The 15,499-nt window shown below is 40.0% G+C and overlaps 1 protein-coding gene and 1 pseudogene across 1 annotated transcript in view; both read left to right on the top strand.

The window, feature by feature from the left end:
• LOC116057155 (zinc finger protein 271-like) overlaps positions 1 to 1,474 on the top strand; it is a 191,947-nt gene extending 190,473 nt beyond the window's left edge. Inside the window, exons 11-14 of the mRNA XM_036001059.1 lie at positions 346 to 612; positions 697 to 968; positions 1,053 to 1,194; positions 1,227 to 1,474. Of these exons, the coding sequence (XP_035856952.1) occupies positions 346 to 612; positions 697 to 968; positions 1,053 to 1,194; positions 1,227 to 1,265 (720 nt within the window). The 3' untranslated portion in view covers positions 1,266 to 1,474. The remainder of the gene's footprint in view (positions 1 to 345; positions 613 to 696; positions 969 to 1,052; positions 1,195 to 1,226) is intronic.
• Positions 1 to 15,499, top strand: part of LOC116057182 — a 128,268-nt pseudogene that overhangs the window by 75,929 nt on the left and 36,840 nt on the right.

Raw genomic sequence — 15,499 nt, 5'->3', positions numbered from 1 at the left:
GGATGAAAAATAACCAGAATGTATGAAAGGTTTGTGTTATTTTAAAGTTACCATGGAATTTCTAACTGAAAGTAAAACTGAAGAGAGTGAGCAAATGTTTTATTTTTTAAATTGCCAATCATTTGAATGGGGAAACTTGCCTGAAAAATGTAGAATATTTCTGAACTTATTAAAGTTATGAAAAGTACATTTGCTTCCATAATAACATGTCTGCAACTGGCACATATTTTCCTTCATTTTGTCATAAATTATTGTATGAAGAGTGAAAATTGTGAGTGAGAGCTAGTCCAGGGTTTAAAGAAGGTTGTTCACTAACTCTCTCTCTCTGTTTGTCTGTTGCTATAGAAACGGAGAGGAGGAGAGGGACCCAAACGTCACCACTGTCAACACTGTGACAAATCCTTCACAACATCTGGACATTTAAAGATTCATCAGAGAGTTCACACTGGAGAGAATCTACACAGCTGTGATCAATGTGGGGCAGCTTTCACACAAAAGACTACCCTAAAAAGACATCAACGCATTCACACTGAAGAAAAGCCTTACAGCTGTGATCAATGTGGGGCATCTTTCATACAAAAGAGTCACCTAAAAAGACATCAACGCATTCACATTGAAGAAAAGCCTTACAGCTGTGATCAATGTGGGGCAGCTTTCACACAAAAGAGTCACCTAAAAATACATCAACGCATTCACACTGAAGAAAAGCCTTACAGCTGTGATCAATGTGGTAAAACCTTTTCTGAGAGTGGTCACTTTAAATCTCACCAGCGTGTTCACACTGGAGAGAAGCCTTACAGCTGTGATCTATGTGGGAAAACCTTTTCTAGGAGTGATAGCCTAGAAATCCACCGACGTGCTCACACTGGAGAGAAGCCGTTCTGGTGTGAACAATGTGGTAAATCTTTTACTCATAGTAGTGATCTTAAAAAACACAGGCGCATTCACACTGGAGAGAAGCCGTACTGGTGTGATCAATGTGGGGAAACGTTTTCTGAGAGTGGTACCCTTAAAAGACATCAACGCATTCACACTGGAGATAAACCTCACAGCTGTGATCTATGTGGTAAAACCTTTTCTCGCAGTAGTAACCTTAAAAAACATCAACGTGTTCACACCGGAGAGAAGCCGTACTGGTGTGAACAATGTGGGAAAACATTTTCTCAGAGTAATGGCCTTAAATCTCACCAGCGCGTTCACACTGCCTCGTTGTGAACATGTTTCAGAGCCAAGCTGTGTCCTCCTGCCTCCTCCTCATGCCCTGATAGCTGTGTTGTTATTTTCTGATCTTCTCTCCACATTGAAGGCTGACCAGCAGTAACTTTATCTTCTGAACAGCATGTATGTTATCCTGGCTACGACTACACATTACACTCCCTCCCTTTGAAGGGATTTATTCCACTCAAAATTAGTTTGTTTTCCTGTAATAAAATATTCTGTGTTCAGGGTTCAACTGCTAGTGCTTTTTAACTAATGTTGCAGCGAAGACGTATTTGTTCTTAATTAATCACCTGGTAAATACAATTTACAATTAAAGCTGCAAGCAGCGATGGACAGGCCCTCGCTCCTCTGCGCGTGTCGGGGTCACCGGCGGTCGCCGCTCCTTGCGACCGTGCATTTGTGCGGCACTCAGACACCGCAAATCGTCACCAATGAAAAGGGAACTCCCTGCTGCGTTCAATGATACCTCACACAAGACTCTACCTTAGATGGGTCAGCATTTATGAAAGGGGGCGTGGCTTGAACATAGGGGGCAGGCCAAACCATCACCAATGAAGAAGCAACTCTCTGCTGAGTTCAATGACACCTCACACAAGACCCTACCTTAAACGGTTCAAATGTTATGAAAGGGGGTGTGGCTTAAGCATAGGGGGCGGGCCAAACCATCACCAATGAAGACCTTAAGACCGAATTTGAAGTTGATCGGATGAAATCTTTAGGAGGAGTTCGTTAAAGTACGACATGTGGAAATGGCCAAAATCGCACTAATTTCAAACTTTGAAATCAAAATGGCGGACTTCCTGTTGGGCTTAGGGTATGGCTTCAATGACGTTTTTTGTACATCCTGACATGATACATATGTCTACCAAGTTTCGTGAGTCTACGTTAAACGCACTGCAGGGGCTCAATTTTTTTAACTTTGTAGGGGGCGCTAGTGAGCCATTTTTGCGCGCCTATTCCCGAAACCCTTAAAATATGTACATTTTCACCAGACTTGATGCGACTGCCAAATTTGGTGAGTTTTTACATATGTTAAGCCCCTCAAAAAGCCAATTCATTTGCCGGGAAAAAGAATAATAATAATATTTCCTTCAGTTTCAATAGGGCCTTCGCCGCTGTCGGCGCTCGGGCCCTAAAAATCTCCATCGCTGTTTACTAAGGTGATGTCAAATTGCTGAAATATTCAGTTTATTGTCACTTAAGACGAAGAAAAGAAGCAAACCTTCATAACTGACCATCTTTAATCAGAACGCTTAAAAAATGACTTGAACAGTTAATGTGTTTAAACTGCGTCTGTACCGCCGCCATCTTGGGACAGACAACTGATCTTAAAGACTCAGAAAAAGATTGTTGTACTGCTTTTGGATGTTCATGTGAAAGAAATGCTAAGCAACATGGAATAACATTTCACGGATGAAAAATGTGTTTTACAATATTATACTATTACTAAAGTGTTGAATTTAATATCACAAAAGGTAACATTAATCCTTCTTTTAAGCTAACCGTAAGTTAAGTGCCTGTCCTGATACTGAATTGCGCTAATGCTAGCTTGTGTCAGGTCATGTATGTTTTATTTGAGTGATTATTAATATCTCACTAAGATGCTGAAAATGATGTTTGTTATGTGTGTCACTGAACAGTTCCTCACGTCATTCCCCATAGACCCCCATGTGAAAAAATGTAAAAAATGGTTTTGGTCTATGAAGCTAATTTCACACTTCATAACAACTGTTTATATAACTCACCTGTTTAAATTGTATCAAGGCTTAAATCAGCAGACTGTCACTAGCTTCAAAATATTTTGAAAAAGTTTGGTAAAAATACCTGCATTTTAAATTTAATCAAGTATCCTGTATTATAAATACATGTCTGGCATTTGTAGTAAACCGCTTGAAAATTAGTTGGAAATTCAGCGAGAAATTATGATTTTAATTGTGGATAGACCTTCTGCCTCCATAGACACACATGCATTAGGAGGAGCACAATGTTCGTTAGGAAATGGCCGCCGTGTCAACATATCGCTCCAATTAACAGCAGCGGCCAATGTGGTGTGTTTGTATATATATATGGTATCCCACAGGATTTTTCAGTGGATTAGACACATGAGAACAGCTGGTTGTATTCGGGGGGAAGTTTGCGAGCTTTTGGCTAATTCTGGGATTTTTAACCCATGTATAATCATTTGTTTTAATAATTTGATCTGTCCTCTTCTTAAATAAACTGAATTGAACTTTGACATTTAGTTTCTTCTCATTTTGCAGGTTTATTCTTTTTTATGACACTCTTATGACATCATACTTCAGTTTATCACAAACGAGTAAAAACTAATCTGAAAAGTAACTAGAAAATGCATTTCCTGCAGAAAATGCTTGTGAATGCTGAAAAGTTAAATTGCTAAAGTTGAACTAGATTGCTGGCTTTAATGCGAAAGGAGAAGGTGAGGCAGTAAGAATAGTTGGAAAATTTGTAATAGTATTAATTAGTTTATATTTCTTTAACATGAACACGTGTTAAATAACACCAAACATGTATGATACTAAAGTGGAATATCTAGGTTTTCTGAAAAGCTGTCACTACACTGAATTGCAGCCTTCAATGTGAAGAAGATGAAGGTGTGCAAAAGTGGAAACTGTTCTAATTAATATGAATGTCTTTAAAATATGAATAATACTAACATTGTATGAAATATCTGCGCCACTGAACTCTATCGATATGTGCTCGTTGCTGAGCAACAGTGTTCTCCGTTAGTGTCTCCTCTATAGTTCGGTGGGCTCGGTGAGATTCGGGGCTGAAGTTGTAACATTGTTGCATTTTTCATTTGGTTCGGTTTGCGTCACACTGCACTTTATCAAATGCAGCAAACACTGTAAACACACGTCACGTGGTGGTGAACAGGTTGGACTGGTTCTGACGTCTCTCTGACTCTGAAGTTATGAACTGTGACGGCGTCTTCAGATCAAATGCACATCGACACCAGGACTGACGAGGGACAATGAGCAGCTTCTTCTCTCCCAGTGTTTCCTCGACACATGAAGGAGGAAAGTGTCTGTAAAGTGACCTGAAGAGACTTCAGCAGGTGAGAATCTGACCAGAGGAATCTGGAAATGTTTGATGAACAGAATCACTTTGATTCAATCTGTTTGACTGGACAGAAGAAATGTTTCTTTCTGGGTTGTTCTTCAGATTTTTATAGATAGACTATGATTCAAATGAGTGTCCATCTGAGTTCAAGGAGAGAGGTTTGAGAATGATTAGCATGTATTACTGTTGGTAGTTCTCAGGTCAGAACAACAGCAAAATGTTCTCTGAATCCACATCAGTGAAAAACAGGGAGGTGTCAAAACTGGTCGGACAGCTTTGATCAACTTGGCCGTGGTACATTTGAGTTGTTTGAACTTTTACTGCATTACAGAATTACCATAAGATCATTCTGTACTGCAGTAAAGTATCAATACACACTGTCAAATTACTTTGTTAGTAAGCTAAATGTAATTAAAGTATCAAAGTAAAATTACAGAGTGCAGTAAAATGTGTGTGTGTGTGTGTGTGTGTGTGTGTGTGTGTGTGTGTGTGTGTGTGTGTGTGTGTGTGTGTGTGTGTGTGTGTGAACATGCAGGGTTGTGCGTGAGAGAGTGAGAATGAGGAAGATGTTAATGTAACTACGTGGGTGGCTACACCACACAAGAGTTCAAGATGGCGAGGGAAGCCATGAGAGTTGAGGTTCTTTGAAACTTAAGCATACGTTGCAGGCATAAGGTATAGAATTGATAATGCAGCACCTAGGTTGGCGTGGAGTTGAGATAAGTTGCACTAACATCAGATCTGTGCAGTCAAAGACTATGTGAATGTCAGGAATGCATGTCGATGTGTTTGTGTGTGTAAGAGAGGGCGTGTCTGTCATCAGTGAAAAATGCAAGGAGTGTCAGAACTGGTGGGACAGCTTGGTGATACATTTAATGTAACTAACACACAGCCATCTTCTAACACTGAGACAGACTTGGTTTGACTGAAAACTGTTTACACAGTCCATGTGTCAACTGTTCCAGAGACTCTGAGCTGATACACTGTTTTCTGTTATCTGTGACATGTTAGAGAGGAATGAGAGACTTAGGTGTCCTGTGATGAAAAGCTTGTTATAGTGACCGAGGTCATGTCTCCCAGCAGGTGAGAACTCTGCTATGAGTCAGTGTGAGGACAGAGAGGAGGGAGCCCCTCCCTCTAAAACCACTCTGTGTGGGGACCATGACAGCCAGACCAAAGCTCAGAGGTGAGATGATGATGGACTCTTCTCCATGTTAGAGCTCAGCACTCACATCACTCCTCCATCATGATTCACACTGAATATATGTGTATAGGAATATACAACTACTAACTTTATTAGTCAGAATAGAGCCAACGACTGATTATCAACTGAGATGACACAGCATCTTTCATCAGATTACATTTTGGTGAATAGTTACTCATCCACTGTCTTTGTTTGTATCAGGATGCAGCAGCAGAAACCTGGACCTGAACCCAGCTGTGTTTCCATGAAGAGTGACCGGTCTATGGGTCATCCTATTTACTTTAAAGATGGACAAGCTGTTGATGAAAGGTAAGAATTAAAAAGTTATTATCTGACTCTCTTAGAGCTACATAGTCGAGGTCCGGTGATGCCACATAATGTGGTATTGATGTGCTGCCCAGTGATACCAGGACCAGAACCACCAGCCAGCTCTGAACTGCCAAACACCTTTCTTACAACAACTGAAAGTCCATCTGTTTTCAGGAATATGAAGAGTTGATTAATTGCAAAACAAATTATACGATCAAAATTAATCTTTGGGCTTTGGGAGGATATCAAGTCCAAGTGAAATCACAAGTCATTGTTGTTAAGTTTTTTTATTTTGTGAAGTTGAGTGTGATGTCATCAGGGTCATGACAAGTCAAAGTGACGTGAGCTTCTGCTTCAGAGTGCAGCACTAAGAAAAGTTCACATGTCCACAACATGATCTACTCTGAGACAGATCCATTTATAGTATTCATCCTGACACTCAATTCTCAAAATTAGACTTATATATAATTATTGATATAATGATAAAACAGGGCAAATTAATTAATGTAACTAGTTAAAAGTATTATTTTCATCTTAATCTACTTTTCATTAGTCTGCAGCAAAGACCTGAACCAGGACCTGAACCCAGCTGTGTGTCCATGAAGAGTGACCAGTCTAAGGGTTGTAATGAGTTTAATGATGGACAAGCTGCTGATGGAAGGTACGAATTTGAAAATTAACTATGTTATTATCTCCTGAGAAGTAGAATCTGGTCCAGAGCTTTGTAGTCTGTTGTAGGACTCAACAATATAACGTGTCAGCAGTGACATCCTGGTGTACACCTACTGTATAAATAAATAAATAAATAAATTGAACTTCTTACTGTAATATTCAATAAAGAGCCAACGACTGAGATGGCTCTTTGTTGAGCATCTTTGATCAGATTACATTTTGGTGAATAGTTACTCATCCACTGTCTTTGTTTTTATCAGGATGCAGCAGGAGAAACCTGGACCTGAACCCAGCTGTGTGTCCATGAAGAGTGACCGGTCTATGGGTCATCCTATTAACTTTAAAGATGGACATGCTGTTGATGAAAGGTAAGAATTTAAAACTTTGTTATTATCAGACTCTCTCAGAGCTTCATAGTCGAGGTTTGGCGATGCCACAAAATGTGGTTTTGATCTGATGCCCAGTGATACCAGGACCAGAACCACCAGACAGATTAGCGCCGCCCAAGACGATTGTGATTGGATTAAAGAAATGCCAATAAACCAGAGCAGAACCTTTTAATTGTAATTTTAATAGTAGTAATAATAACACTACAAAAAGAGACCAAAACAACCCAACACTAAGTTATACAGCCCTGCACATTGAACTTGTACCTTTCACTGTATCTGTGCTGGCTCCTCCTGCCTGTCCTCCTCCTCTTCATCATTTTCCTCCTCCTCATCACCACCATGACCAATAACAATAGTAATTTACATACAAAATGAAAGACTTTAGTAAACTTGTGATAGACTAGAATTAACGGAATATATTAATGAGTTTAGGAAGTCATTGTTATAATAGCATAATAAATGCATATAATAAATGCATATTCCTTCTGAAACCCGCTTTGACCTAATGCACACATATTATTGCCAAACGTACCAATAGTGCACCTGTCATGTCTCTTCCGCTGGGTCCTGACATAGACAGTAAAAGAATGGACAAAACGACACCAGACTTCGATGGAGACCAGTGAATTCAATCAGAGCACTTTTCCGGTGATGGCTGAGTGTACTGCGCAGCGGCTGCGCAGCCTCAAACTGAGCTTGACGACGTAGATTTGACGTGAGCAACCTGTCTGAAATTTGTAAGTCTTCTGGTAGCTGTGCCAAGAGAAATCTCAATCATTCGGAATCTTCCAATCCAGTATTTCCAATCCATCAAAACATTGCTGAAATATTTTGTTCCGATGCTTTCATGGACTCTTCTCTTCTCCCTTGACTGTATGCCTCCATGTCCAACCTGGTCTCACAGAATTCCTTGAAATGAACACGGCCCCTTAACTCAAAATCTGTGACAGTTTCACAGAATGGCCGAAAATTCCGTGACGGGCCCACGGATGCCAATGTAAGTCAATGACAGGCATCATCCGTGGTCTACGCACAGATTCCCTGATCACAGCATGTTTCTTTCTGCCAGTCGGGCTGCGGCAGAGAAGCTGTTTATAGCTTTGCTATTATTGGTATTTTTAGCCCAATAACTGCTGTTTTAATCAACATGTATTCACCAGATCTTATCATGGTTTATTTATATTTCTTTTAATGTTCGGTCTATTTCGGCCAAGGAAGCTGGATTGCTTTGTTGTTTATTGATATTTTTAAAACTATAACGCTACATCTATCAACATTTATTTAGATGTTATCATAGTATACATTTCTTTATTTTAATAATATTATTTATTACCGTGAAATATTACAGTATGCTGTAATACAGAACATTACGATATGATCCGAGCTACTGACACGCATTCAAAGCCGATATCCCACAATGCAATGCGGGCATTCATTCACAGAATCGGACAGCGATCAGCGGTTCTTTAACGTCAGTATCACTTCAATATACATATATACAGTCAGTGGTTTAGTCACCAGCAACAACACGTTGCTCAGCTTTGTTCTAGTAAGTTATGCACCATAATAACGTTTAAAAAAATCCGTGGAAAACTCCGGAAGTGATGTGGTACGTGCCGCTCGGCGGATAAGAAGATAAAAAAAACACATAATATTCGTAATATTGATGTTTTTGTCTAATGTTGTATTTGAGGATGTAAACAATGAAGATATTAATAATAATAAAATACAGTTTTATAAAACTAATAAATAAATAATAAATTTCAGATTGCCGCTGCCGGCCGGCCAGAAATGGAATGAAGCCAGCAGCCACGGCAGACAGCAGAAACACAGGTGTCGAACATATCCCCCACCCTTCCCTGAAGAACTACAAGTGCACACGCTTTGTAACAGGTTCTGGGGCCCGTCTATAGTGGGAGTTGTAGTTTTTAAATATATTGGTATATTTCTCATAATTTGAAGTTGGTAGTGTAGTATTTTGGATACATCCTGGGTTTCTTTGGGATGGGGAACACACTGGTTTCATCAGATTTTAAAAAAATAATCGTTGAATAGGTGAAAATAGCTTTTTACCATATTTGACAGTGCTTAGAGTGGGTAAACTTTGGTGACCATATATCTACATGAGAGCTGAGGTTCAGAGCTTTCTATAACAGCTGGTCCTATGTGTCTAGCACCTCCGGTTGCTAAATGACAAGCCTTCAAACATGTACTGGGTTCAAGGTTCAGAGGTCAATATTTCAAAGCAGGAGTAATGTATCCTATCAGACCATATTATGTGCTTGTCTGGAGAAACTCTTCCTCTCCACAACCTTCATGACAGTCACCTGACAATCAAACTTTAAATGAGATGTTTTTAGATATTGTCATGCTTTCTGACATATGAATATGCTCTGTAATGCAGCCCTGTATAACATAAACCCTCTGATTCAGTGTCTGCTCTAAATGATAACACACACTTTGAACACGGGCCTTCCAGCCAAAGGTGTTGTCCACATGAACACCAAGGTGCCTATAGAGCAGAGCCGATTAATTGGTTCATCATTTATGACCTCTGATACCCTCTGGCCCATGTCACAACGTCACAACCAACTGCTCAGTTTGTGAAGAAAATGCCAGAACACATGTTGTATATGTACACAAACAAAGCTACATCTCTGTAAACAAAAACCTCAGCAACAATCTGCTTATCCTTTTAATTTCCTGAAATGCTTCATAAAACTAGTCCCTTCTTAATTTTGAAGGCTATATGGCTACAAGCTGTAACCACGGTGATTGATATGAGGATCATCTTCTGAATATAATAATTAATATAGGCCTACCATAAATTGATATTTCAAAAAGTCAGTTATTTGCTCATTTTGTGTTTCTCTGTTCTGTGCACCATCCAATATTACCAGGTTCATATTGTGGAATCTGTTCTGTATATCTGAATGATAAATGGTGCTAATATAAAATTGAACTTAAAAAAAAAAGTCATTTATTTAAAACAACTAATAATGCAGTGTGATGTTAAATCAAAGTAAGTCCCACACATACATATGCTCATGTTTTTTTTTCCCTTTAGTCTTTGCTATTAACATTCATCAACCACAAAATTAAAAAATTTTGTTTTTAAATAACGATGCATGGAAAATAAAATAAAAAATGCTTCTCTTTGTAAGTAGTTTATTTTTAACAACAGAACAAGTCAAAACAAATGCTAATAAGTCAAACATAAGCATAAAACACTATGTTTTCATTATTGGTATATTTATTGTACAAATTCTACACACGTAGGCTAAAACGTGCAGCAAGCTTTCACAGACGCCGTGCGGTAATTACTACGTCACTTCTGGAGTCTTCAGCTGATTGTCTTCAGCTGATTTGATTTGTTGTCACAATACATGAGACAAATACATGAAACTGTATTTTATTATTATTAATATCTTCACTGTTTACATCCTCAAATACAACGTTAGACAAAAACATCAATATTACGAATATTATGTATTTTTTATCTTCTTATCCGCCGAGAAATAATATTATTAAAACAAAGAAATGTATACTATGATAACATCTAAATAAAGGTGTAGCATTATAGTTTTAATAATATCAATAAACAACAAAGCAATCCAGCTTCCTTGGCCGAAATAGAACGAAATAATAACATTAAAAGAAATATAAATAAACCATGATAAGATCTGGTGAATAAATGTTGATTAAAACAGTGGTTATTGGGCTAAAAATACCAATAATAGCAAAGCTATACAGCTTCTCTGCCGCAGCCCGACTGACAGAAAGAAACGTGCTGTGATCAGGGAATCCGTGCATAGACCACGGATGAGGCCTGTCATTGACTTACATAGGCATCGGATCCGTGGGCCCGTCACGGAATTTTCTAATATGGTAATTTCTCTACTAAGCAACAGAAAGTTGCGTGGTTATGACACAATCGTTAGCCTATTTTTACAAAAACGTCAAGGTAATGGAGCCTTATACATTGTCGTGTTTCTTTAGAAATGAACAATGGACAAATAGAGTCTTTAAATGCTTCAGATGTAAAGATATTCACTGTCAAAGTGATACCAAAATGAATGGCAGTCAATGGAATGCTAGCGGAATGCTAGCCTCAGAATCTCCCCATAGGAGGTACGCTTTCTGGATGCTCGCTTACCCCCTTGGGTTAGAACAGTGGTTTTCAAATGGGGGTACTTTGAAGGACTGCAGGGGGTACGTGAGATATTTATCAAAATGTTTAATAGTTACAAGGCTGTTGTCCAGAACATTGTTCCTCTTTATGTAGCCTTTTTTTTTTCCTACCAAAAATGTGACATTTGCATTGCCTTTTTTGGAACTAATCTTGCCTTCCTTCCTATACTGTCCTTCTACTTTTTACAAGTTTCTCGCTTTTTTCTTCATATATCACTGTTTTTGACGTTTTTGATACTATTTTGACTTATTCTTGCCTTACTTCTTTCCTTCTTTCTAACATCTTTTTCCAAGTTTTTGTTTTTTTTTACAGTTTTTGTCTCCTTTTCTCATTAGCATTTAAATGTTTTTTTTTCAGTTAAAAGGCTGTGGTTTAGTAAATCTATTGCTGACAGCGCTGTACTGTTCCTGTTTATATACACTTTTTTCTGAAAATGATTAGCGCTGGTCAGGGGGTACTTGGCTTAAAGAAACAATTCAAAAGGGGTACATTATTGAAAAAAGTTTGAGAACCACTGGGTTAGAGAGTACACACCCGCTACACACATATTATTGCCAAACGTACCAATAGTGCACCTGTCATGTCTCTTCCGCTGGGTCCTGGTCCTGCTTCATCAGTGCTGCTCTTGCTGACAGTGCTAACCTTGGCCTTTCCACTAAGGAGCATGTCATTTAATTTAGCGCATTTTGAAATATAACGATGGACCAGCCAGTGATGGACCAGTCGTTCGGGAAATCAACCGAACCTCCCAATGGCCAGTCTGCCCTTGGTGGTCTTCTTGAATCATGTGGGGATTACAGACTGGAGCAGTGACAGGTTGAAAATGTCTATGAAGACATTAAGAGCTTGGCCATCAGATTGAAGTTACCTAAGCACTGCTGGTTTCCTCTTGTAGTCTGTGATGGTTCTTAGTCCAGACCACATGTTCCTGGTGTTGGAGCCCTGGTAGTTAGAGTCCACCTTATCCCCATATTGTCTCTTTGCACTTAGTCTCAAATTGCCAGATCTATGTCCACAGCACTGTTGAGTAAGGTCTGGCTAAACCACATATATATCACATATATATGCTGGGATAGGAGGTTGAGTTGTTTGAGTTGTTTGCTTTTCATTTTAACCAATCACAACAGTCTTGGGTGGTGCTAAGCTCTGGACGCAGTGATGGTGGCTCTGCTAAATAGTCTCAGGAAGGAACTTGTTTTGGTGGAACATTTGCACCCCGCAAAAAAAACCACCATATACAATATTATGTTAACTGTTCACATAATACAGTAACGTGAGCTATTTAAATTAGCTGGATGCTTTGTCCACAGCAATCTCACCAATCGGTCCCAAAATGTCCCAGTTAGAGAGGAGATGTCTTAAACATTCTTTGTAAACCTCAACAATCATTCCCTAAAAGAACCCAGGAGGCCTGCCTTGTTGCATGATCTTAATTTTTTGAAAACTTGCCATTTTCAGCTTGATTTGGATTTTCAATTCCAGAATGTATCCAAATGAGCTTTCAGTTTGGACTATCTAAATCAGAAGCTTAATCTAAAAGTCCCCCAGTATTTTTTCTGTCTACACGCCTGGCTACTTGCGCATGACCAAAAATAAAAACAACAGACACAGTTTAGCTTACCGGCTGGTAGCATGCAGCTAAAGACACTGGGCAACATTTACTCACCAGAGTTGGAGATGACGGAAAAACAACAGAACTGGAAAATTCCCCTGCTCCCCTGAAGTCAACGTTGTGGGAACATTTTGTCTGACCTGTGAGTGAGTTATGGAAACAAACAGCAAAGGTAAATCATGTTGGCTCCAAATAAATCCTCAAACTCAAAAAAAAAGATTCTTCAATGACCGCGTCCATGTATGCGTCTAAACTATTGCCCTGAACCACATAGCACTCCACTGTGCTACCTCAATAGCCACAGTTACCATTTTGTCATCATAAGGACTGTGTGCAGATACTAAATGTTCTTACACTTTATGTTTTCTCCACAGGGTTCAGCACGAGAGCTCAGAAGGCCTCGGTGGTCAGTCTGACCTGCAGCAGCAAACAGACCTGGACTCCATATTTATGGTGTGTATATATAAAAACAAATTTCATTATTAACTACAGATTAAATGATAAACTACCATTCAGATCCCAATAGTTTCCATGCTGCTCTTTTCAAACCAGCAGGCCTTTAGTCTGATAAATTAATCACATGTTGAGTTCTTTAAACTAAATGTTGACTTTATCATTCTGTTCCAGCTGTTGGAGGAAAGCATCATCACTTTTGTAAAGAACGAGCTGAAGAAGTTTCAGAAGGTTCTGACTCCAGATTACCCAGAATGCTTAAAGAGTCAGAGGGAGGATGAGAAGGTTTTGGATGGTGACGATGAAGAGCAGAAGAGGAGAAGCAGCAGAGAGGCATTTCTGAAGATCACACTGGACTTCCTGAGGAGAATGAAGCAGGAGGAGCTGGCTGACCGTCTGCAGAGCAGTGAGAGGATTTTAACAGATTTAAAAATAGGACATTTACTAATGTCTGAAAAGATGTATTAAAATATATACTCATTCTTGGAGGACATTTAAATGTTAAATTATATTTGATTGACTTATTGATCTTCTTTGTTGTGTCTTCATTCAGAAAGTCATTCTGGAGTTTGTCAGCGTAAACTCAAGACTAACCAGAAGAAAAAGTTCCAGTGTGTGTTTGAGGGGATTGCTCAAGCAGGAAACCCAACCCTTCTGAATCAGATGTTCACAGAGATCTACATCACAAAGGGAGGGACTGCAGAGGTCAATGATGAACATGAGGTCAGACAGATTGAAATAGCATCCACAAAACCAAACAGACCAGAAACAATAATCAGATGTGAAGACATCTTTAAAGCCCCACCTGGAAGAGATGAACCAATCAGAACAGTGATGACAAAGGGAGTGGCTGGCATCGGGAAAACAGTCTTAACACAGAAGTTCACTCTGGACTGGGCTGAAGGCAAAGCCAACCAGGATATCCAGTTCACATTTCCATTTACTTTCAGGGAGCTGAATGTGCTGGTAGAGAAAATGTACAGCTTGGTGGAACTTGTTCATCACTTCTTTTCTGAAACCAAAGAAGCAGAAATCTGCAGGTTTGAAGAGTTCCAGGTTGTGTTCATCTTTGACGGTCTGGATGAGTGTCGACTTCCTCTGGACTTCCACAACACTGAGGTCCTGACTGATGTTACAGAGTCCACCTCAGTGGATGTGCTGCTGACAAACCTCATCAGGGGTAAACTGCTTCCCTCTGCTCGCCTCTGGATAACCACACGACCTGCAGCAGCCAATCAGATCCCTCCTGAGTGTGTTGACATGGTGACAGAGGTCAGAGGGTTCACTGACCCACAGAAGGAGGAGTACTTCATGAAGCGATTCAGAGACAAGAAGCAGGCAAGCAGAATCATCTCCCACATCAAGACATCACGAATCCTCCACATCATGTGCCACATCCCAGTCTTCTGCTGGATCACTGCTACAGTCCTGGAGGACATGTTGAAGACCAGAGAGGGAGGAGAGCTGCCCAAGACTCTGACTGAGATGTACATCCACTTCCTGGTGGTTCAGTCCAAATTGAGGAACGTCAAGTATGATGGAGGTGCTGAGACAGATCCACACTGGAGTCCAGAGAGCAGGAAGATGATTGAGTCTCTGGGAAAACTGGCTTTTGAGCAGCTGCAGAAAGGCAACCTGATCTTCTATGAATCAGACCTGACAGAGTGTGGTATTGATATCAGAGAAGCCTCGGTGTACTCAGGAGTGTTCACACAGATTTTTAAAGAGGAGCGTGGACTGTACCAGGACAAGGTGTTTTGCTTCGTCCATCTGAGTGTTCAGGAGTTTCTGGCTGCTCTTCATGTCCATCTGACATTCATCAACTCTGGAGTCAACCTGCTGGCAGAAGAAGAATAAATCTCCCGGCTGCCTAAGGTTTTCAGAGAAACCCTTAAACTAAAACATCTCCATGAGATTGCTGTGGACAAGGCCTTACAGAGTCCAAATGGACACCTGGACTTGTTCCTCCGCTTCCTCCTGGGTCTTTCACTGCAGACCAATCAGGCTCTCCTAGGAGGTCTGGTGACACAGACAGGAAGTAGCTCAAAGACCAAAATGGAAGCAGTCAAGTACATCAAGAAGAAGATCAGTGATGGTCTGTCTGCAGAGAGAAGCATCAATCTGTTCCACTGTCTGAATGAACTGAATGATGGTTCTCTAGTGGACAAGATCCAACAGTCCCTGAGTTCAGGAAGTCTCTCCACAGATAAACTGTCTCCTGCTCAGTGGTCAGCTCTGGTCTTCATCTTACTGTTATCAAAAAACAATCTGGACGTGTTTGACCTGAAGAAATTCTCTGCTTCAGAGGAGGCTCTTCTGAGGCTGCTGCCAGTGGTCAAAGCCTCCAACAAAGCTCTGTACATGCA

The sequence above is a fragment of the Sander lucioperca genome, chromosome 5, assembly GCF_008315115.2.
Source record: "Sander lucioperca isolate FBNREF2018 chromosome 5, SLUC_FBN_1.2, whole genome shotgun sequence".
Taxonomy (NCBI): Eukaryota; Metazoa; Chordata; class Actinopteri; order Perciformes; family Percidae; genus Sander; species Sander lucioperca.
This window is presented reverse-complemented; position numbering and strand designations above follow the sequence as displayed.